The 26,478-nt window shown below is 35.1% G+C and overlaps 1 protein-coding gene across 1 annotated transcript; it reads left to right on the forward strand.

Moving 5' to 3' along the window:
- The first annotated feature begins 16,503 nt into the window (after positions 1-16,503).
- On the forward strand, positions 16,504-25,698 carry LOC123537017 (uncharacterized). Its single transcript, XM_045320552.2, has 4 exons — positions 16,504-16,583; positions 22,588-22,666; positions 22,839-22,931; positions 24,566-25,698. The coding sequence occupies exons 2-4, from the start codon at positions 22,633-22,635 to the stop codon at positions 25,309-25,311; spliced, it is 873 nt and encodes a 290-aa protein (XP_045176487.1). The 5' UTR covers positions 16,504-16,583; positions 22,588-22,632; the 3' UTR covers positions 25,312-25,698.
- Positions 25,699-26,478: the final 780 nt, after the last annotated feature.

A 26,478-nucleotide genomic window follows, 5' to 3' on the forward strand; every position in this document is an offset into this window, starting at 1 on the left:
AAGTAGTGAAATGTGTGATCTTAAAATGTGAATTCTTCAATGTTGTTGTTTTTTCATATTTCACGAATTTAGTTGAATATTTTGAAATCGTGATGTCGTGAAAGATTTTAAGCAATCGTAAAGTATAAAGTCATTAACTTTGCGCTTTAACACGTCACGACTTCACATTGTTTTTTTAGTTGAAAAACGTAATTCCGTTTGTAACTATAAACTGCACGATTTCAGACTTTATGACTTCATGATTTCTAACAGTTCGTAGAATGTGTAATCTTACAGTGTGAAATTAGAACTAGACAATATCACACTTCACGATTTCACGTTTTGAAAAATTTCAGAAATTGTGTAATGGTGAAGTGCATTATTTTATATTTCATGAGTTTCAGCTTGAAATTCATGATTTCGTACTTTGTGTTTGAAGTAGTAAAATGTGAAATCACATGGAAATCACGGGTCTTTCTTAATAATATGTTCCATAAATTCAAGCAAAATGATTTTTATGAGTTCACCTATATTATTTTAAACAAAACCTGCTATTAATATGTAAAATTAATTTCATAAAATGCATTTATCTTTTCTAATAAAAATAAAATCAATGTGCATGGATAGAAGAAGCAAAACTGTTTTAGAAGAGCATGTCTGTCTTCCAGTTTCTCCTGAGCTTCAGCTTATTACACGACGGCATGTTTTGCTAGCGAAGCGAGCCGAATCCTTTTTACCAAAATAATTGGGTTTGAATTTAAGGCTATGAAAAATATTTGTTCACCTTTTTTGTAGAGGGGCATGTTAGGTGCGCTGCTGAATCAGCTGGAATTACGCAGTATTATACATGCACATATAGGAATACCATGACTGTAGGAGCGTTTTCAAATTTGGAGAAAAGTATTAGAGAGGACATCCCGCTTCACACCCCTCCCCAGTCGTACAGGTGGGAGAACGGTGTTCCTGGCCCAGAGAACATTTTGATATTTAAACGCTAAATACTGCATTCTTGTGAGTTTTAAGAGAAAAATATCCCGCCATGAAGTTTTACAAATGTGACACTTTTCCTGAGCATTTAAAAAAAAGCCATGATAACATGTTTCGTTCGGCCCTTTGCTCCTCTTCTGTAAAGGTATTAAGAAAATGTATACATAATCTATTAAGATCTGATTTCATATTATTGTTTAAAAGCATATTTGTATTTTAGATATAAAACCTGCTTTCGTGTTTACCAAGGATATCACCGTCGGAATTGAGAGTGAGATTTAGCTACTGGACCGCGGTTTGAAGGTTGGTGCGTTTTTTGTACGTGGCTTCAACTAATTAATATTTGTCATTGTTTTGTTCCTTATTGTTATCTTCAAAAATTACTATAACATCATTCTTGCTTTGTCCTCGACAGGAAAGTTAAGCTAGCTTACATGGCTTCACACAGGTGAATCTTAAACAACAAGGACAAAATGCAAGTAGGGAAGGCCACATTGAAAGAACGCAACCACTTCAGATTAAATGTATAAAATAACAAATTGAATACAAAACAACTGTTAATTTCAATGTCTGAATAACTGGCAATTACCTTAAAAGTGTAAAACGTTAATTTCATTTTCAGATTTGCTATCACATAAATTGGACTTTAGACATATAAATGCCTGTGGTGGTAAATGCACATACCTAAATGCGCTCAAAATAAACAACCGCGCGTAGTGATGCTCATATGGTTTTCAGCAGGAATAATGCCTCTTATGCATAACGACCAAACTTTTGAGTTTTGATAAATACACTCCGTTAAGATCATATAAAATGGTAATGTTAAATCAACAAAATTAAAGCTTCACTGCAAACAGTAAAAAGTAACAGTTTGGAAATGTTGAAAGTTGCAATAAAAGCGATTATTGTTGGTTCGTCTTCATGCATTTATATAAGATATCACTCGAGACTGCCTACTAGCCTGTTTCAACGCCGTGTCTTTGTCACCAATTAAATGTTGTTTGGATTAAGTTCTTTATTTTTTTTTACTAAACATATTTTTGAATGTATTGCAGAAACATTTCCGTATGCTAAATCGAGGTTGTTTATTTTGAACATAAACAGTTGTTATTTTATGTAATTAAACTTTGTATAAGAACAAAATGTATGATTCTTGATGAAACGGAAGTGCGTCCAGTGTATATGTCACATGATCAAGTAATCTTCAAAGCTTCCTTTTATGTTTATTATATAATAAGTGAGGCGTTGCTTGCACAGTGTAACATCTGTCTGCATACTTCAATCTTCTGCAGTCTTGGTACGGTATAGAAGTTGTGTGTACGCGTCTTTTATCTTGAATGTCTGAGCCTTCAAGAGTATCTTTGTTGTATAACCATTGATTTATCGCCATTGAGTAAACACTATTTTTCAAACAAGGAACAAAATTATACTGAAGCGAGTTTTTCGATTTGATATTTATACATTTTGGAAGTTTCGAAAGTAAGATAACTTGCAAGAACATTATTCCATTCATTACCGTTTCTCCGTGTAACGCAGGAATAGTATGTACACAAGACCCTGATTTACCAATAAAGACATAATGGACTTTTCCGATAACGTTTTCGTTATCGTTTTCTATTTCTCAGATACAATTATCTATTGTTGACAAAAATACAAGTGCACGGAACTACGCATTTCTAACCGGAAAGCGATGGTACAATGGTGATAACGCGATAGTACGATGGTGAAACCGCGATGGTACGGTGGTGATAACGCGATGGCACGATGGTAAAACCGCGATGGTACGATGGTGATAACGCAATGGCACGATGATGAAAACGCGATGGTACGATGGTGATAACGCGATGGCGCGATGGTGAAAACGCGATGGTACGATGGTGAAAACGCAATGGCACGATGGTGAAACCGTGATGGTACGATGGTGATAACGCGATGGCACGATGGTGAAAACGCAATGGTACGATGGCGAAAACGCAAAGCCACGATGGTACGATGGTGAAAACGCGATGGTACGATGATGAAAACGCGATATTACATCGACATTTCACCATCGTACCATCGCACCATCGCGATTTCATCATCGTGCCATCGCATTTTTACCGTCGTACCATCGTTGTTTCATCATGGCACCATCGCGTTTTCGTCATCGTACCATCGTGCATTGGAGTTTAGTATTAAATGAAAAGTCACGATTGTCCAAACGGAACACCGTAATACGTACTTAATATTTCATTTGATTGACTACTCTTTTTGGAAAGTAGCCTAGGTGTGTAATTTATTTCAGCTGTAATTCTGAATATTTTTTCTACGCTGACAAGATAAAGAAACGTCTTATCGAACGTTGGCGTTATTTTAGTTACGGAGTTTAAATTTGTTGGGCAATGTCAGAAATGTACATGTACTCTGACCGACAAATACAACCTACCGAAACTCGTAGGATTTTTTCAGCCCATTGTTAAATTTATGTGTTTGCTGCTGATTTCCACGTGTAGCCATGTGGTTTTATTGAGCAAATTTCACACAGATGCATGTGTTGGTCGAAATACGACTATATTTTCAGAGATTTTCTGACAATCAATTTTTGATAATGCCGAGGCTAAATGTCAAAGAGAGGGTCCAAGTTTTGGTCATGCTCGAATGTGGGCGAAAGGAAGAACAAGTCGCTAGACGTTGTAACATGTAACCACAAAGAAAGATAAACCAAGCGTCCCTTATGTTTGAAGGGCAGAGAAATAATTACAGTTTAACCAATGCGAATCTCTACAAAGTATTTCAATCTCATTTAAAGGTGAAAGTCTGTGTCAAAGTTTCAATTAATATTTTGGTGATTTAGTTTTGTTTTTGAGAAATTTGAATCAGAAATCTAAACATTCAAAGCTCTGTTTTTATTTATTATACTTAATCTTGAAATAAATTGTCACGCAATGCAACTTTCTTGAGCGCTATTCCCGGAGACGGCAACTTTCCCATCCCTACGCAATTCACTATTTTAGACATTTCATTGATCGACCTATGTGTCGAGGGCAAAGACTTTATTTCATGCTAATATCGACCAAAACCAGAACGCACCGTTTTAAGGCTAAATTTCCAGCTTTTCTACGGCGTGCGGGGTGGGGATCCAAAAAAACATCTCTTCCTCATCTATCACTTTGCCTTCGAGGCTTAGTATCACACTCGTGCTTTTTAGAATCCTTTGAACAGGCATGATTATCTAAGGTAACTTCTTTGAGCCATATATATTACCCCCATTTCCTGGTGTTCCCAAGCAGCACTCAGAGTTTCTTCTGACACTGACATTTCCTAGCTGCACATAAATATAAACGGCTGTCGAGATTTTTCAAAAGCACATATTTGTCCTTATATTCCAAGACATTGTTTTTTCTCAACTCTGGCCTAAAACTGCATCAGATGTTTCCGAGCAGTGCTTGCAAATGCCCGGCCGATGCGATCCTGTGCATCATGAATCTATGTCAAATCCTTTTGTTTCAGGGCAGCAGACGTTGGCGAAGTCGGGCTCTATTTTGATAGTTTGTAACTCACATTGTTGCTTTCTTTATGAATCAAATCAAAGAATTTAAATACTGTAGTCGCAGTCAAGCTGGTTCAAGACTTTTCGTGGACGTATGAAAAACTACTTATGGGCGCAGTTTATCTGCATGGCCGGCTACGTTCTTTGAATGTTGTCTTTCTTGTAGGACTTCTGTCCTTCCTTTTTGTAGTTGTGCTGATACAAATAAGAACAGTTGTACATGTATATGTATACACGAATACTTTGGTTGATATATACATCAACACAAAATAAATGAATTCAATAGCACAAACAAACACAGAACTAACAAACAGACACAAGACACCGGGGACAAAACTGTTTGAAAGGTCGAACAAGCTTGCTGGCGCCAGAGCTGTTATATATAGTGAATCAATTCGTTTGATCGGTTCAGACTTAGCTTTTGTTTGAATGGTCAAGCTAGCAAACATTAACGATAGCACTGCTCTCATGGCCATTAAAATGTATTCTTCAGGTTGTCTTTTGCACTGGAAACCGTTGCAGACAAGAATATGACGGAGCTTTAGATATTCACCAAACATTAACCACTATCCAATAGACAGGGCGTAACGCCCCCAAGCACCGCTTAAATGGAGGGAATTTTGGCTAATATCGACCAAAACCAGAATGCACCGTTTTAAGGCTAAATTTCCAGCTTTTCTGCGGCGTGCGGGGTGGGGATCATATAATACATGAAGACATGAATGGACTGCATGGTCCCAAATGACTTGAAAATATAATAACCCTGAGTCAAAGGTTCGGTTATATCAATACTTTTCTCTCTGATTTATGAATGCCAACTTTCACTTCTTTATACTGATTTCTAATTTGGTACCTATCAATATTTATACTCGTTTTTAAACGCATTTATACCGATATGCATCATTACTGTTAAATACTAATAAAATACTCTTGCATAAATAAAGTAGGGTCTGGTTGCGGGCAGTAACAGTATGCCTCGGTAAACTAAGAAAGGCGACTCCTCCAAGTACAACGTTTATACAACATTAGTTTTGTCCCTTCTCTCTTGGTAGGAAAGCGTGAGATTTTAGAATCAGAACATCAATCTCAGATGCGATGGTGAATTTGAAGGTGCTTTTATACCAAACTGAGGGTTTTGCTGAAGACAGTGCAGTAGACACTTGAACCAGTCGACTTATAGGTTTAGGTTTAAGATGTATACCATTTGTCAGGTAAGCCAGGTTAGTGGAGTTATATATAATTACCGACCGAGAAAGTCTCTAACATAAATGACAAAACACCAGATTGTATAAAATAAAAGACATAATACAGGGTCAATAGCAGGTATAAATATACCAGCAACAATGTACTTAAGTACTAGTCTGAGGAACCTAACTTTTAAGAGCCCGACTGAGCGAGATGCCAGACAAAATTCCACACCCTCCGTCCGTTTTTGTAGGATATGGGAGATGACAACCACGGAGTCTAACACTATATCAGTCATAGTCCCATCAAATAGGGAAAGCGTAGCGGCAAACTGTAAATGTGTCATTCACTAAATATGCACTGTGCTTTTAAAATATTATTATTGCATTATACATGTATCCTCATTTGATAAACTTATACCTTTTTTAAATATTTGATTCAAAATAAGCATTATTTTAAATTTTCCTTAGTTTATGAACTACATCCCTGTACCAAGAGTTTGTACGACTAGGCTTAGAAATGGTTAAGGTTTGTATAGTATTTCTCTTAATATTCTACAGAGCCTTGATTGTGATACGGGTTACCCTGTTGTAATAACTTTTTGGTAATATAACAATTTCTGTGATTAAACTCCTCTTAACTTTGAGCATGCTCTTGCAAAACGATGAGGCTTTGATTTAAAGACACCGTATGATGTCGTTCGGGGGGTGTCCCCGTCCAGGTGGGGAAAAATTGAAAGCGTCTCTTTTACCATACATTTTTGTTTGAACTTACTATTCACAATTGTTGATTTTAGGCCCAAAAATGACGTCTCTGATTCTGAGGTATTAGCTTTGTAAACTTGTAATTCTTTTTTATATATATGTTTTTGCAGTGACACTAGAAAACAAACAAATGTTTCCCCTCACTTGGAAGCCATGTGGTTTTATTAAGCGAACTTACACAGGTACCTGAAAATGAATCAGTTTTTGATTATGCCGAGGCTAAATTTCGAATAGAAGGCCAAAACCATCAGCCATAGGTTTAAGTCCCAACTCGCCGTGTGTAAAGGTAATATCACAGCAAGGCGTTAAATCGACCAGATATTACATCCTGTGGTTGTCCCTATATTCTGTCAACGTCAAGGCTTTGTCTTGTACCATGACAACGTGCGACATCACGTTGCACGTATCACCATGAACATTTTACAGACGAGCAACATTAACGTTTTGCCTTGGCCGGCGTGATCATCGGACTGCAATCCGATTGAACACGTTTGGGATTACCTTGACGGCGGTTACGTCAACGTCAACTGCAGCCTGCCGATGTCCAGGAACTGATAGCAGTGTTCAACCAGAAGCGGGCCAGAATTGGGCAAGTCTTGCTGCTGTGGTTGCCAGAAAAGGCGGCCACAAGAGCTTATGATTGTGTCAGTGAAATTCCTCTAAACAGTATATACTATTAAATTCAAGATTTGAAGCTTAGGTTAACAAACTATTGTACAATTAGTTTGAATGAGGCGTTTCCTTTCCTCGTCATTGTAGTTATGTGAGTGTTAGGAAACATATTTAAAAAACAATTCCCATAGACTCGATATATATTTGGTATTAAACGCGTATAATTAGCGAAAAACAAGCGCTGTTTGTAAAACATGTATGCCCCCATGATGGGTTGTCCCATTTTCAGACCCGTGATCACTATAACCTTGACCTGTTTACCCCTTATGGGTCATCTTGTTCATTAGCCCAATCACGAAATTTGAAGATGGTATACTAGGCCTTAACTTTGCAAACTGTTTCCGCTAAATATCGTGAGAACCAATTGACCCTGTTCCTTCAAACATGATAACATGATAGGGCTTATCAAGTAGTTGACCCCTATAGTTTGTTGGGTCAGTAAGTCATGGTTAACGCCAAAGAGGCCTTAGCCTTGGACACTGTTTCCGATCAAAATCTTAAGAACCACTTGACCTAAAACCTTCAAACCTGATGGCATGGCTGGGCTTACAAAGTAGATGACCCATATTTTTTCTTAGGTTCGGTAAGTCAAATGTGAAGTTCACAGGGACCTGAGCCTAGAAGACCGTTTCCGCTCAATAACATGAGACCCACTTTACCCAGCAGCTTCCGTAGTTCCAGTGCCGAGAGGGGACCTTTAGCGTATGCAAATTTCTTAATTAACCGGGAGTATTTTTTTGCACTTGTCGGTCGCGTCGGTCGGTCAGTCGGTCCGTAGAGTGAATAGTTTCCAAATAATGACTTGAGAACCACTTGACCCAGAACATTTAAACTTAGTAGCTTCATTTGGTCAAGGAGGCCTGAACCTTGAAAACGGTTTCCAATCAATACCTTCAGAACAACTTGGCCCAGAATTTTTTTTCGAACCTTCAAACTTGATAGCATCATTAAGTTTATGAAGATAATGACCTTCATATGCACTGGAACAAAACGGAAGCTAAAACTCGGCAAAATTGACAAATACAACTTGTACTTGTCCAGACATAATGCAATAATATATCAAATAGAATGTAAGTCGCCGAAAACAAGTTGATTAAGAACTAAAGAATTTCTCTCTTTAAAATCTACTAAAATTTATTTCAAAATAAAGAAGTGTCAGTTTTCTGGCTTGAATAAACTATTTAACAAGGAAGCTGGACAAACATAACGGTTAATTGATATATTTCATGATAGGTACTATGAGCAAGTCAGTTTGTGTTTAAAACAGTAGACACATCATTGGCAATATTTTAGATACTCAAAAGATGTATAGAGAGCAATGTATGTACATTCCCAGAAATGTTCAGTCTGCTAGAGCACAGATACAGCCCATCAACAACAAAGAGCCATTGCTTATCAAATATAGTCGCTGGCGGCTAATGATTGTTGTACAGCTCGCGTAAGGGAAGTCACCAGTACAATAAATGTTAAGCAATTGATATTGCAATCGATATTGCTAGTTGAACTGCCATGCAGAAAACACGTTTTGTTAGACATATAATTTATATATCCGCAGAACTGTGGCTTGGGACTGAATAGTGAAATAATGATTTTAGAATGGTTCAAATGCTAGTATACTTTTATTGTGCGAATAAAATTACAGCCTATCATCCTTTCCGCGCCTGTAACGTAATAAAACGTATAAGCCTCTGATGGCCCTTTCACGCTTCCGTAGAATCAACATTTATTAAACGAATTTTATTTTGAAAATATTTCTGAAATGTCTAGGTCTGCAGCTCTCAAAAAGGAAATTATGTACCCTTGCACCGTTACAGTTATGTTTATTCCGAGTTCAAATATGTTTCCGTAGATGGAAAGCTGACATGTCGTGCTAAAGCCCAGGTATTTTCAAATTGTTAGAAAATGCTGAAAAATGGCACCCAAGAAGTCCTCGCGCATACATGTACATTTTGAGGGGGGTGACCCCTGCGCGTGACCCCAGACCATCGACCAAAGACTATCGACCAAAGTCGACATTCGTTATGAAGTTTAGCATGTCTTCTTTCTTTTTCTTTACTTCCGGAAATAGAATCTAGCTGAAGGTCGAGTGATGTCATTTTCTGTGTTGTCAAAAACATACACATACCTGGCGAGATTGCAAAAAAATTGTGCCCGGTATCCTAAGGATATAGGGTCAAAGTATTCATTTTACGTTTCCTTGTTCTTTAAGAATATTTTGTCTAAATGACCTTTGTAGGAAAGGTCAGCTTCGAAGCAAGTATCAAACTAAATAATCTTACATTCATATTAGAATTTATCTAATTCATTACATTTACACGCAATGCTTATCAAAACTTTTGGCATATGACTGTATTTGACATCATTTGAGGAGAATATAAATTTCATTTCTGGCCTTTATAATGGATTAACAAAATTACGACATTAGATAGATCTATATTGTATTATTTCTGTTTGTTTGTACGCTATTTAACTATTGTCGAAATATTCCTGAATGAAGCAACAAAGTTTTCACTTTCTGTAAATTTAACAGTATTTTGTTTGCAGTTTAATCAAAGTTTCAAGGTTTCAAATTTATTGACATATTATTGACAAAATTTCCTTTGGCCATTTACATCCACGTAAGGGGAGAATATAAATTTTATTCCTGACCTTTATAGTGGCTTAACAAATTACGACATTAGATATATTGTAATATTTCTGTTTATTTTTTATGTATCTTATTTATTTTATTTATTGTAAATAACAGGAAATAACGTTGGAGATCCTTATATATTCTACTTATCTATGTTTTGCTTTTGTGAAAATACCATTGTTTGTTCTGTATTTTTGTGTTAATACGATGTAAGTACGTATTGTCTAGGATATAGATCTAAGCGTATGTTGTGCTGATCTGTTTTGAATGTTCACTCGACCGCCCCTCTTAGCCCGGCTTATAAGTCATTCGATCTTGCACATTTTAGTAGAGACAAAACTTAAAATGAACATAAAATGATTGAAGGTTATGTCAAATAGAAATCTGGATATGGAACACTGACTTTTCGCACCTTCTCTTGTCAGGGGCAGACAACTCATATAAAGGATATTTTCAGCAAATTTCTATTTAAATCGTCATATTTCGCTCAGTTTTTAATAAAACTTTAAGATTTTTTGTATTTAAGTGTTTTGTGTTAATATCTTTCTATTTATAGTATTAAAAGCAGGTTAACTCTCAAGTTTATTTATGCGCAACGACTTCCGTTATTTTGATAAAAATGCTCTTATTAGTTATATTTTTTTAATGAATCCTGACAAAACTGTTATATAATTTATTTTTATAGGTATGCAAAATTGAAATAATGTAAATGAATAATATATTTCAAAAAAAGAAAAAAATATTCATTGTGGTTTATAAACAGCTATCGGTCCTTCTTTTTTATCAAAATTACCGTAAAATGTTTGTAATATATAATATTCATTTTTATTTCAAAACCCTTAAGACAACACTTTTTACACTTTTGTGACATTATCCGCGATCGAATATATCATTTTCCTGAAAAAAAAATCAGTTAACGCAATTAAAAGGGAGGTAATTGGTACATGGAAATAGATTGTACATATTTGTCACATTACCGCGATTAATGTGTTATAATACTGGTTAGTTACAAGTATCCAGGCACTTATGAATTTAGATTAAAAGGTTCGTGGTCTCAAAAAGAATAATTGAGTGGAATCATTCATGGCGATTTACCATTAAATAAATTGCAAATTCTAACATAGCTGGATTTGGTTGCAAGTTTTTATAAAGAAGAAAGTAGTCAATCTCTGTATATTTAAGAAATAAAGATTAATTTCACAGGGGCCTAGTTGGAGTGATGTAATAATACGCATCAGAACGACAAAAAAAATGAAGAGCGAATCACTAAGTTAGATATATTATTTCGATTCTAACACGTTACGAAGGACTTTGAAGTACATCCTTGACGACATCCATCAAATGGTAGTATTTGCCTATTTTCTACTTTCTGTTGATTTCTTTTCCTGCGCGACTGTATGCCGTCTAACGCTTTGACGTAATAATTGTGACGTCAGGAAAATGTATTGATATATATAATAATACACAATATTCAGCTAGGAAAATATATTCGGTTGTGTTAGAATCTGCGATAAATATGCGCGGACCGGTAAGACAGCATTATAAAGTCCATTATGACGTCAAATGGTAGCATGACGTCTGGTTTATTACTACTTGGATAAATGAAGCCTAGCAAAATTTTATCATAACATTTCAATGACCATGTAAGAATAAAAATAAAGAAGGCCGCCGAGTGGTTTTCGCCTGATTTATCACGGTTCAGAGCTCAGATGCGCAGGAATTGAACCAAAATGATTTTAATATATCTAATTAAAATGTGATACTTTTAACATCGTGATTTATATAAAGACATGAGTATGATATTTTAAGTGAAATGTTTCTATAAACATTTGTAACGGCATGATGTGTGTATCATTCTATATATTTTTGCAAACTAACATAATAAAAGATATACTCAACTGAACATTACTAAGTCGCAAAAATTCATTTCTTACTTTAATCAAACTGTATTTATATCTGGCAGATGAATATATTTCAACTGAAAGAAAATTGACATCAGAACATAATTTAATCACAGAAAGCATGAAAAAGTCTTACAATTATTGACCTATCATCCTAAAGGTCTATGGCCATAATGTAAAATAAAAATCAGCTCTGAAAAAACATATTTGTGTTTTAAATGTTAAGTGGTGCGTATTTCGAACGCATCCATGTAGTACATACCAAAATGAAAACTGTTAATTTGCTATTTATATCATATACATGTAAGTACATTTTTTATTTGTTTTTCTTTAACATTGTTTACACTGATTCAGTTTTGCATTACTTTAACTTTTTTAGAGATAAACCTTTCCACTTACGGCATATATTTATACTAGCATGCATCATCATGAAAGTGTCTTATGACTTATGTCCAGTGTAATCACAAACAAATGACGACGCGTCGTACATCCAAACGTTCTGATATTTGTAGCCCCATTTTGGAAAGCCAATTAACTTCGGTAGAACTATTTATTTCATTTCATTTCATTGAATGCAATCGTTTTAGAGTACTAAGTTGTGTAAAAAAGATTATGTTCATCTTACATTCCCTTTTATTAAAAAAAGACTGTGGTTTAGTGGTTCAAATCTGGGTATGAAACATATGGACGTGTTTAGTTTATAGAGGCCGGTAGTCTTCACAAGCGCTTTAAATAAAAATCATGTATTTCATACCAAAATATAAATTTCTAAACCACGATGGTGATATGTATCTTATAACTACTACTTGAAATCTTCTGTCTAATTTTACATATTTTGAGAGTTATACTTCTCGGGAAACCTACAGCAAATATATTAATATGGTGTCTCAATGCAGTTTTCCCATTGGTCACATCCGGTAACATACACATTTACCGTACCGCAATTGTTCCACCTTTACGTAAAGTCGTAGTAATGGTACATAGGTTTATCGTTTATAAAGCAATTTTAACATAATTATACTAATGAGGTAACCTGTCCAAATTGTAATGTACTTTGTTGACTTAGAAACATATGTAAAAGTGCATTTATTAATATTTTGTCATACGACAAACTAGCACAGTATATCATCTAACTGGGGAAATGCAGTTTGATATAAATAGTTAGATCAAAGTCGCCACACTATAAGAAAAACATTCAAGCAATTATACATTTTTGCTCATTAATTTACATAATAGAATAATCTGTGACAGGTAAAAACACCCCAAAAATGAAATTTAGTAAGAAAATCGTTTCAAACATGCGCAAATGTTCAGTTTTATTCATCATCAGTTAAAAAGTATATTCGGATGAGTACCCCCTCTCCCCCTCCCCCGCACACACACACACACACACACACACACACACACACACAACACACCTTCTTTCCGGATAGTATACCTTATCGGAATCAACTTGCATTAGTTCGTGTCAAAACATTATCTCACATGCCACTTTTAAAATGTTTTAAATGACCACAATAAACAATAGATTATGAGCTAGATACTTAAATAACTATCAAGTTCTTTATTGAGCCGCTTCTAAATGGTTTGAGGCATTGATGTGAATAAAAGTATATGATATTGCATGTTTCAGTTAGCTGTTGTTTTGACATTTTACTAACAATATACTTTTCTTGATGAGTAAACATATGTGCATGTAGTTATTCGAAAGGTATTTGAAAAAGTCATGAGTATAACGCTGGAAGATTTGGTAAGTGCATGTTGTCATACAGTTTACAGCTGTATGCAACATCGCGGTACAAATAAAATCTCTCTGACATATCCCTACAAATACTCTTTAAGGGAATATTTCTTCTTTCAGTTTCATATATACATTCCTTGCTTTTTAACAATTAGAAAGGGTCTGCTTTTCTTAGTATTTTATATGCCATTCCTTTGCCTAGCTCTGCGAAACAGTCATGAAATTAACCACTCCACATTGTTCTTCATTATGTTATATCAAGTAATATATCGCTGCAAAAGTATAGAAAAGTATTTAATTCGAATTAAGATCTACGTATGAATTGATTATTACATAAATACGTATCCATAAGAAAGAAATATACAACATTTAGAATGAGCAAAATATGAGGCATCTCTCCTGTATGTGTGGACAAGTTTAAAATGACTTTGTTTGAAAACAGGATGTAAAATTTACGATTTGTGATACGTCGTTTAAGATAATTTATGCCTGTTCATACACATTATTCCCAAAGTAACCTTTCTTTGATATTTCTTAAAACAATGTAACTTTGAGAAGCTCTACATAGCCCAATTGTTTTGTCACCAGATAATTAGAAATTTAGAAAAGGGCGATAAAATTTTATACGTTGCTGTATATGATCAAATTATTTTTATGAATTCAATTGTTCAAATAACAGTTTACCCACGCTTTCACGGTTGACCGATTTCAGTGTTCCATATCCAGAACCTATCTTCTGGTGTTTTATTTAAGAAATGTGTTATCTTAAGTCTCTACTAAAATGTGCAAGGTTCGGCCATATTTTAGGATTTATAAGCCGGGCTATCTGTCATTCTTGTGCGATATATCTGTATATTATTACATTTCTTAAGTAACCGATGGTCGCTCAATTTCCACACTTTTCTGACACCCTATCCTAATGGATAACGATTTTAGCTTATGGAGAGCGACAGTTGTTTCACATTATAACAGGGAACAGTTGAACACGAAAACCTGCTGCTTTAGACAAAGATATTTTGATATTTCTGCAATCACTCAAACAATCGTCACATGTTTATGTAAATGCAGTATAAACATACACTTTGCTTATGTTGCCTGTCTTCTCGTTCATCACTCTGCCTTTACGCCACTTTATGCACGAAACATGTCATGTAATAACATACATGTAATCATATATAAACAAATTGTCATCTCTTACTCAGCTGCAGTTAGCTGGCGACGTAGAACTTAATCCTGGGCCTGATAATAATGTAGAACACTGCTTATCACTAATTCATCAACATATTCGAAGTATTAAAAACAAATTGGAATATATTAACGATATAGTATTTTAGATTTTGACATCATTACTTTTACCGAAACACATCTTTCTCCAGAGATATCATATGAAAGCATAGCGCTTGAAGGATTCTATAAAGTATTTCGTAAAGATGATTCGCCACATTCAGGAGGTGATTTTATTTATTGTAACGCGCATCTTAAACCAAAACGAATATTTGAACTTGAAAACATATTACCAGAATCTCTAAACATCTAAATTCAAGATAAAACAAAGTATTTCTTTATCTGTGCAATGTATCGAGCACCGAATGCCAGGTGGATAGAAATGGGTAACCATTCATTTAACTCACGAACCGGCCATTTCGGAATGAGTCCCATGACAAACATCCCCCGGACGAACGCTCCCCATGGGGCTCGAACCTTCGACCTCCCGATCCCGAGGCGGACGCCTTAACCACTGGGGCACTAGGTCACCAAGTCAAATCAAAAGAAAAGCTTGTAAACACTGTAGAGGCCACATTTATGACACTTTCTTCATGAAACATGGTCAGAATGTTTATCTTGGTGATTCCTAGGCAAAGATCGAAACTGGATTATGTGAGGTTAAAACCTAGGTCACCCGCTTAAATCAAAGGAGAAGGTTTTTAACACCCTAGAGGCCATATTCATATTATTGTCTTCATGAAACTTGGTAAGAAAGTTTATCTTGATATTTCCTAGGCCAAGTTCGAAACTGGGTCATGTGGGATCAAAAACTAAGTCACCACTCAAAGTAGAGAAAAAGCACGTTAACACTATAGAGGCCACATTTATGACCCTATTTTCATGAAACTTGGTCAGAATGATTATTTTGATAATTCCAAGGCCAAGTTTAACAGGTGAGCGATATAGGGTCATCATGGCCCTCCTGTTGGGTTTAACGTCACACTGACACAATTATAGATCATATGGCAACTATTCATGCTGAAGAATCCAGATGCCCATCCGTGCATTATTTTCTGAGTAGAACCAGCAACAATCCGTAAGCTAGCTTGGCGGTTTCATCAAATGAAGAGTTTAACGCCCGTGCGAGTCTCAAACGGACATCGACGAGGGGCAAGTGATTCGAAGTCAGCGACCTTAACCACTTGCCACCGGATGCCTCTACTACTGTAATAACTAGTTTATCAATAATTTATTTAAAGAAAATATGTAACAATATAATCATATAGAGCTACACTTTCAGGTAGTGTAACAAGGCAACTGAATAGTAGCTTTTGGATAGTTCATTATTTGACATTACATTAAAGCACATTTTTCATATTTTTCATTTTTAATCGAACTATAGGTTTGTATCCCATCATATTCATACCAGCCTCTCTGTCAGGAAAATAAAACACAAGCATGCACAAAATACCATCAATAATGTCTTTCTATTAGACAGTTTTAGAATTTAGTTATATAATACTAGGTTTAAACCAGACAAGGGTACACTAAATTAAACATCCGTCGATGCTTCTTGAATATCTTTATATTTTAAAATACATTAACATGAACTTATCTGCAGTAGTTAATGATATTCAGAAACTGACTCTTTCGAAAAATGTAAGAATTCAGAACTTGTTTCATTTTGACATGATATATACATCGAAGGCTCAGTATATGTTATAAATCTTTTCTAGTTAAACTGAAATTATTCGACTTTACGCCTTAATGTCAAGTATTATGTCAAGGAAGAATGAGTTGTATCATATAATAGTCCAACCAATCACCGCGTTTTCTGAATGCAAATTCAACTAGGCAAGGAGGCGTTACATATTTTCGACGTATCAGAACACTTGGTGAAAAGTAATATAAGTCAATGCAAAATATACAGATGCACACAGACAACCACTAGCATTGGGGACTTTCGTAAACTACGAAGTATATCAAAGTAAGTGAATATTATTATATCACGATATATATATGAGCCGCGCCATGAGAAAACCAACATATAGCGTTTGCGACTAGCATGGATCCAGACCAGCCTGCGCGTCCGCGCAGTCTGGTCAGGACCCATGCTGTTTGCTAACGGTTTCTCTAATTGAAATAGGCTTTGAAAGCGAACAGCATGGATCCTGACCAGGATGCGCGGATGCGCAGGCTGGTCTGGATCTATGCTTGTCGTAAAGCCACTATGTTGGTTTTCTCATGGTGCGGCTCAAATGACATTAACATTGTTGTGCTGCTTATAGATCTGTGTTTTAAATACTGCACGCATTACACCCACAAAATGCTTAAAGTTCCATTATGCTTTAGATTTTATGTTAAAACAGATGGAGCAGCTGTCCAAATAGAATATATACCATGTAGTGTGGTAAAGATTTTTCACTCATTTTTAAACCATTATGTTTGCGACCAGTTAGGATAGACACTATCATTTATATTACTCTAGCAAATTACGTAATAGACTCGAATTTGATCGGAGCATAAAGTCCAGTAGTATAATACCGGACCAAAGATCTAACGATCGCTATATATATTTATTGGGTTTAAAGTCGCCCCGACACAATAATAGGGGTCATATGGCGACTTTGCAAATCTGATCGTGGAGGAATACACCATCTACCCCTCCGTGCATTATTTCGTCACGGGTGGGCACCTGGGTAGAATAATCTAATTTTCGTAAACCAGGTGGATAGCTTCCTCACATAAGGTTTTCAATGCCCAGAGTGGGGCTCATACCCGCATCGGTAAGGGGTAAGTGATTTGAAGTCAACGACCTTTTATCTCAGCCACAGAGGTCCCTTAAAAGTATGATTATATCCAATACAGGTTGGTCATACAGCATCTGTAAGGTCGAGACAAGAAAGTGAAACGTCTCATGATAAGTAAAATCTACTGCATTTAAAACATTATTTAGTGATATTTGCAATTTTGCACAGCTTAAAGGATACGTATCGTAAAAGCAAAAGTAATTTCAGATGATGCAAAAGAGATTAATAGATTTACCACACCCTCATTTTTACAATATAAGCTAATAACTTCACATCAAAAGGATCTTCGGGTTGAAATTCCAAATTTTAAAAATGGTCTTCATGTTTTAAAAAACAAACATCTTCTACAGCCATGTTTATCGTATTTCAAACAACATCTTTTAGTTGATTTAATGGCATTTATTCACATAAATTAATGTGGCTCGTTGAATATATTCAGACGACTTTGGGTAAAAAGAGTACTAGTATTCCGCTGGAGTCTAACTAACGAGTAAAAAGCGATTTGTGGTTCACAGAAATGACTCCAATGACAGTAACAATATAGTGGCACATGCACAGAAGTTTGTCATGATTACATACTGCATGTGAAATTGCTGTTTGAAGAAATTAATTCCTGCAGCTACGCATAACTGTGATAAGAAACATTCTTTCCTCAACGTTTGAGAGTCATCAATTAAACAGCAATTATTTCAATTATTTATCTAAAGCGTAAAAGCTTCTTTTCATAAGTAAGTTTTACACATATATAAAAGAACAAGTACTAAATGAAAGAATCCTTTTCAAATGAATTGAAATAAAGATATGTTTCATTGTTAGAGTATTTGTCTGCCATCTACTTATAATCGGGGAAAAGCAGAATACTTAGAATCAGGAAGTTGTAGGCTGACATTCTTGTCGAGGCGAAGGAAGATCAAATGAACGGAACATAGGTATCGTTACTGCGCGTCTCTGTCATCTACTTAGCTCAACAGGAAAAACAAAATACTTCAGACCAGGAAGCTGCAGATTGAAATTCTGATCGAAACGTTCTGCATGGCTATTTATACTGGAGACAATCCTATACTTAGTTCAACAGGAAAAAACAAATCACTTACAATCGGGAAGCTGCAGATTGAAATTCTGACCGTAGCGTTCTACATGGTTATTTATATGGAGACAGTCCTATATTTAGCTCAACAGGAATAAACAAGTTCTTGAAAGTGGGAAGCCGTAGATTGTTCCGGCTTCGAAATCATTTACAGATACATTTACTGCCATACTATACTGCCCTACCCAGAATGTGCAACTACGTCTAAAACCTTTTATCAGAAGTATGTCTATTATTAGCAAAATAATTACCATTTCAGTTTATTTATGCATGATTTTTAATATTGATTAAATACCACATTAGGTATTCATTAAAATAATTAAACTCCGGCGGTTATACATCATACGAAATAATTTCGCTCGGGCAAAACCCTCGTGAAATTATTACGGACGACGTATAACCGCCGGAGAGTATAACTTGTGTTCAAACATGGTTTTGTTTCGAATTATTTCTATTCTCATATGTCCTTTATTGCAAAATTTAGATCAGATATGATAGAACTGTTTTTTTTACACATGCATGGCGCCAAATGGTAGGTCATTACGCTCCTTTTTAAACACGCCAGGACCGGAAAGTGTAGAAGAGTTCAATTTGGGCGAAAATGATGACACATCATTTTACAAAGTGAATAAACAATTCTGTATGTGTGTAAAGTAATCAAGACCGTTATGCTATGTAAGATTTCTTCTTAAACATGTATAATATATATGTAAAATATATGATCAATTTGAAGGCGCCATTTCTGGATTGTACATAGCGCTAGATATTAGCGTTGTGATGATTAAAGCATTTATAGTCACATTAGAATATTTCTCCAACCATGGCCTTGTAACCAGGAGTTTGATATAGATGCAATCTAAAGCATTTAGTCAATCACTTGTCACAAATTTGTAGACTTTATATAGTATTTTTGTACAAACAGAGACCATATATGATTCATATGACACTTTCAAATTTCTGATCATGTGATTTTAAATAATCATGTATGTATTCCTTACCGAAATAAATCTATCTATGCTGAAATAACATTTATTTGATCCTAAATGGGCAACAGGAACAAGAAAACTTAAACTCGAAGTTGTTGAAGTTGTTATTGTACATGTATATACAAAATCTTAGTAATGAAACATATATTTTGGAAATATATCTAAAAATTGAAATGGATAGAAATGATTCTCTTTGATTTAACTATCAATATTTACAAGAATGAAATGATGTGACATCAAGATCAACAGTTAACTTTTAATAATAATCTTTTAACCCTTTCGCTGTCAAGAGTGCCAACGTTACATCGATGACGTCGAAAACCGTTACAGAATCCTGACGTCAGAGTTTACGTTCTGGTTAATTGACGAGTTGTTTTTGCATGAGGTAGAATAAAGCGTTTTTATAAATTATTTAAATGAATGTTTCATAAAATTGATCATAAGCAGGTAGTTATATACGCTTGGCAGTAAATAATTGTGGAAATATAAATAATTCGTCAATTCTAGTTTCCTGATTTTCAATGTCAACACGCTGATTCAGGTCACCCATAAACTATATGGAGAATTAAGTATAATTTACCGCTGTCGTTGAATATTCTAGATACAATTGAAGATCATGTAAAAATAGGATAATACTTTATATTTATGGTATATATGACAATATTAAAAGACGAAAAATGAACTTGTGCGAAAATAAACTGTTACAGAAAAGTGAAAAAAGCATGATCTGTTAGTAGACAATATACGATATTCAACTAGAATTATTTGGCTGCTGAACAAGCTCGCGATATACAGGGATGAAAATGTAAAGATAACAAGGATAACAGGGTAAACGCCCAGATCTGTTATGTTCGACAGGTTATTAAACTTTTAGAAACTGCAACTTTTATGAATGAAAAGCAAATCTATTCTGGCTTCGAAATCATTTACAGAGACATATTGCCACACTTTACTACCCTACCAAGCGCTACTACGTCTCAAACCTTTTATCCAAGATGTCATTTTTATAAAAATTATTACCCTTTCAATTTATTCATGCATGAGTTTTTCGTATTGATGACTACCTCCTTAGGTATTCATTAATATTATTTACATTATTGTGCGTTCTACATCAATATATAGTTTTGTCGCTCAAACAGTACATTCTACACAACGATTTAACATAATTTACGTTCGTTTTTCTTTTGCCTTTATCGCATAAATTGTATGTAAAACAAAAGATGTGACACTCAATTTAGCATACAGCAATTGCATAAATATTGCCGTCATAATATTAAAAATCATTTACTTAGGTAAATATATCAAGACAGCAAATTCTCATGTGTTTCCGTAACATAAAGTTTGTCACTAATTAAGTTTTAAAGCCTTCTTAAGAAATAACGATGAAAATCGAAAAGCGTTTGTCACGCTTTTACTCCATGTAAACTGTCTCGATTATAAATATCTATATTTTGGAGTCATTATTCACTACTTCAGCTATAGCGCTATTGGTTACGACGACGGGAAAATGTCTTTTCTGCCGCGGCGGTCCGGGGTTCGATTCCCGACGCGGGCATCTTTTTTTTCTTGATTTAGAAAGATTATTTTTAGCCAAATCTGGAGGCATGCTGCTTTAAGAATATCTTAATTTGATATTTCTTCTTTGAAAGTTTTGTAAAAGTTGTCCTGTATAACGATTTATTCAGTCACTCGTATTACATTCACACAACTGAAATCTATTCATTATTTCGCGGGTATTATTTTTACGTTGACGTCTCTTGTGTAGCGTCATCTAAAATGGTTATCATATGCTTGTAACGTTGTTAGTTTATATCCAGAGAAACAATATTATCTTTCTGCGTTGCAAAAAAAAACAAAAAAGGTCAACTCAATCAATTTACCGGTGTTCTGCACAGATCGGCCTAAATCTGCCCTTGGCACTCATCGTGGTAAAATCAACTGGCCCAAACTCTGAAGATGTTAAAGACAATTTTGAACTAAACATATGATATTTATCTCTTCTCCCAAACTACTTTTGTAAAGCTATAACAAATTTTAAACTAGAAATTCTAGACTCCCAGTTGAAATAGATGTGATTTGATCTAGATTTAATTAAATAACATCATATTTGGGTTTTATGCATTTATTGATATCATTTTGCTTTAACTTATAATAAAATTATTGCAGTATTTTGTTATAATTATGTTGTATACATTTTATATTGTAATTTAATGCCCTACACACATTACTATTTACGTCCTTTCGTCCGTCCGGCCTACAGTAAGAGAATCTGCAGTGTACAAGAACTATGCCTCTACCTTGCTTACTTCTTTTATAATTATCATTTTAATATCAAATTTACTTGTGCGGGACATTGCTCTTATGTTTTTGTAATTATATGCAAACTAGAAAATATATTTTTTATTAAACATTGGAGCTTTAATATGTTTTTCTGCTTTACATAAATATCGATATCGTTTCCGATTTCGAGGAAAATATAGATAGTGTATATTCTATTCATTTTTCGATAAGCTTTTGTGCTTTCACACGATATTATGTTTGTGTTTTGGTGCATATGTCCACATACCTTTTCTTTCCTCATGTGTACATATATTGCCATTTAGAAACTTTGTATTATTTTATGTTCATATGCTGCCAAGTCAATGGAGAAAATATCCGCCGTCAACAATTAATTTTATCTCCTCCTGACGCATATTGATATCTATTTTTATTTATTAAAATCTCATTCATGCAAAATACAACAATTGTTCAAATATCAGTAAACACAGAATCGCTTTCTTAAAATAGAGCTTACTGAGTACATATTCCATAGATACACATTCGAACCCTTATCTGCACATTGTTGAACACTGAACAGCTACTAAATACACATTGTGCCTAAAATGTGGTTAAAACAATACAAGAACATAATAGTACTGAGAAGTACACTTTGTTTAGAAGAATCTGATGTACTTCCTTTGTGTTTATTTTTCTAAGCATATATCTTTAATCAAATCAGATGTGAGTAATATGTACATGTGTCTATTATTTAAAGAATTTAATCGCATGATATTAGTCTCAAATTGATATTTTTGAAAATTAATAAGAAAAAAATAACTCTTGTTTTAGGTCACTTCTGGCACTTCAATTGAGTCGGTACAAAACAGAAGAAAGATGGCAAGTGACACCCCATATGAATTTAAAGAAGGTAAATTTTCATTTCTATGAGGTTCGAAAATTCGGGTCTGGTAGGCAAATATCGTTTGAAATCCATCTCCAATATGTCTGCAGGTCAATACGGTAAAATGAATGCACCACATGATAAGTTAAAATGGTTTTACAAACAAATCGAACATAATCCAATATTTTGTACATTAAAGTGTGCGTCGAAGATGTCGTGTCCAAAGCTATGGTGGAACTTGAGTCGGCACTGGCGGGAGAACACGAAGAAGTCTTAGTTGAAAAGAAGGCTGGTAAATGTTTGTTTGTTTGGTTTTTAGAAAACATAATAATGCAGCAGGTATATTGTAAAGAACTGTGATAAATAGTGGAAAATATATACATATAATTCCATACCGCAAGATTACTTTAAAATGCCACGAATGTACTGCTATATGGGCAAGATCATTCAGTTGAAATAGGAACGTCATCAGATAAATTTCTATTTCCAAGAGGAAAAGTACTTTCCACGGACTATCCAAGAAAGCCAAATATACTTTAAACAGCTTCATGTTATACATACAACGTAATAAAAACAAAACTTTGATTATTTGATGCGGCAGTGATAACATTGTTTTGATTCCAGATGAGATATTTCTGGACAGATATAAAAAGAAAAAAGAAATATCATAAAAACCTAACAATTAACTGCCAGCAAACAGAAATTCAAAGGCGGACAAGCTGGTGTATTTAGATTGACACTTGAAAATATATGCGAGTTATATCCTTGACATATTTCATCCAAGAAATGCTCCTTTATAAGTTTTGCTTACTGTGCTTTACAACTCCAACATCGATGTATTTCTGTATCCCTTATATCCCCGCAACTTCAACCCCTTCCACCCATCTCCAACCTACTTTACCCAACTTCCGTTTTTCAATTCTAATTAGTTTGTACATACTGTACTTAGTATCCTCCAGCACCATTACATACCCCCTCCAAAAATAGATTTTGTAACATTCTTCATACTTCCTTGTATTTTATTACGTATCTTAGTATCCTCACATCGCCTTTCGTCCTTCCAAGTTTCTGCCTTCTTATATTTTTCTAATTAAATCATATCTTACATCTCTGATTGTTTCTTAGTATACAAAACCCCCTTCAACGTTTACGCATGACTCTCCTACCTCTACCTCAATCACCCTCAACACACATATTCATATTTCTTTCGGTGACCTACATACCCACTACAAATTTATCTTTCAAAAGTTTATGTATCCTCCATACACCACCACCATTTACTCCCTTCACTGATACAGCTCTACATATTCCTTTCTGTTTAAATTGCTAGTGTTTCTCTAAATTGTTTAGTCTCGCTCTGCCGCCTCACAAAACGCTCGCGTACACGCATATATAAACACGCACGCACGCACATACACACACGCACACGCGCGCGCATACAAACACACACATGTACAAAGGTAAAAATGTACAGTATTCATTGTTCCTGTCACTTTCGCCTATAAGAGGGGCCTCCGTGGCCGAGTGGTGAAGGTCGCTGACTTCAAATCACTTGCCACACATCAATGTGGGTCCGAGTCTCACTCGGGGCGTTGAATTCCTCATGTGAGGAAGCCATCGAGCTGGCTTCCGGAAGGTCGGTGGTTCTACTCAGGTGCCAACTCGTGACGAAATAATGCACGGAGATAATGCAGTAGGGGTCTTCCTCCATCATCAAAGCTTGAAATTCGCCGTATGACCTATAATTATGTCGGTAAGACGTTAAACTCAACAAAATAAATAAATATTGGCCTATCTGCCGGCAGACATTTTCAAAAAGTCGATCGCAATGACCTTCTGAAAGCTGTTTGATTAAAATGCCTAATTTTGAATGTTATGTTGATTTAATTCAATTGTTTGTGCTGTAATTCATACTTCGTATTGCAGCTATAATGGAAATTGTCAGGAAACAGGTTGAGACTGACGCCAATCTGTCTCGCAAACTAGCTCCATTAGTAACCAACGAAGCTGAATCGGCAGAACTGGAGGCCGTGATGTCAACAGTCTTACCATTGGATGATGTGCAACTGATAAAGAACACTTTCTTGTTTGAAACGTATCAAGTAGAGGTTTACAAATGCAGCATACCGGGTCCCAAATCTTTTGTCAAATTTCTACGTGAGGGGGAAGAGATGTTTCCGGATATGGCTCTGGATTCATCCGGTAAAGTACTGGATGCATCTTGGCTCCAATGGGCAAGCATTGCAATTGAAATATTTATGCTTGTGCTCAGTGCAGTTGGCATAAAGGTTTCATTTAACCAAAGGCAAATGGCGAAAGTAACCAGATCTGTAGAGAGGATCATCCAGTCTTCGGCATTTAAAAAGGCTTTGATTGCCTTCAAAACGGCATGGTCAAAAGGGGGCGTCTGGAACAGGGCTAGGGCCGTTTTTGATTTTTTGAGGAAAAGTTTCAGTGCCGGAATCTTTTGGAAGATTGTAAAAACTGTTTTGTCCACAATGTCTCTCTGGGATTATCTGAAAGCTATGGCTATCATCGCAGCCATGATCGTTGCTGCCTTTGCAAGTGGAGGATTAGCTCTGATTGCGAAAGTAGTATTGGCTTTGCACAGCGCAGTCACGCTTATTCAAAAAATGGCAAACCTAGAGGTTCTCGAAAAGATACAAGTATAGTTTACTGGTTAGTTCAATGATAAAACTTAACATCAGTGAGAATGTTTGTCGATTCTGACTTGTCTTAGGAATGAAGTTGTAACCTGATCATGTTGGAAGTTACTTCATGCTATAAACCTTTTGCTTAGTTCATATAATCCATTTTCCGTGAATTGCAGCTTTTTAAACAATTCTAAACATTTCTAAAGGGGTGGTAGTAGGATTGTTTATATGTCTTGAATTTCAAAGCCAGAATGTATTTTACCAAATAAAAAACTGTTGTATTTGACTAAATATAGAAACATGATGTGTTTGTACAAAATAGAATCTTAATCCGTTTCTGACAGTTCTTATATATTGATATATTAGCTATCTTCATACAGTTTGTAATACATTATAGAAGCATGATTTCGTATTGATTTATTTCGTTCACATCCCGATCGAATGACAATGGTTTGTTAATCACAAACAAACGAGATAAAACCAAACGTGCAAGGTACTTCAAATAAAGTTTTGTCATAGAACACTTCTGTTTTCACATATATTTCAACTACAACTGCTAGATTAGATAAATGTTTTCAAAAATGAAGGTTTGTGGTTACCCTTTGGCGTCTGTGACCTCAGCGGCGTTGGAGTCGACATCAAAAATGGTTTCTATGTAAGTAGGTTTCTCAAAAGCACCAAGCGAAGTGCATTCAAAATTTACAGATTTTGTCGACATCATTAGATGACATCACATGATACGTTACATAACTCTGACTTCCTTTGTCAAAATTAAGCCTCTTTTGATTAAAGCTGTTTGATTATAAGTATGAATGCAGGTTTCTCAAAACAACTATCAGACCGAACGCTTTCAAACTTAACACATGCCTTTGATAGCATGGATATCATGAGATAACCTTACAGAAGCAGATACATAACTCTAGTATATATTTTGTAAACATTGTGCTCCTTTTAACACAAAACTATTGTGAAAGTATTGTATTTAAGCAAGTTTCTCAAGACCTATTTAACTAAATGCTCTTAAACTTATCACAAGTCATTTTAGTCATAGGGTGATCTCAAATGCCCAGAGCAGGTTTCTTAAGGTATTAGATCACTAATAGAGAACCTCCTATTTGAAGAGTATTCAATTCCTACGATAAACCTACTTTTACTGCAATTTTTAGGGGGCGTAGGTTCTAGCCC

Source organism: Mercenaria mercenaria, chromosome 17 (genome assembly GCF_021730395.1).
Source record: "Mercenaria mercenaria strain notata chromosome 17, MADL_Memer_1, whole genome shotgun sequence".
Taxonomy (NCBI): Eukaryota; Metazoa; Mollusca; class Bivalvia; order Venerida; family Veneridae; genus Mercenaria; species Mercenaria mercenaria.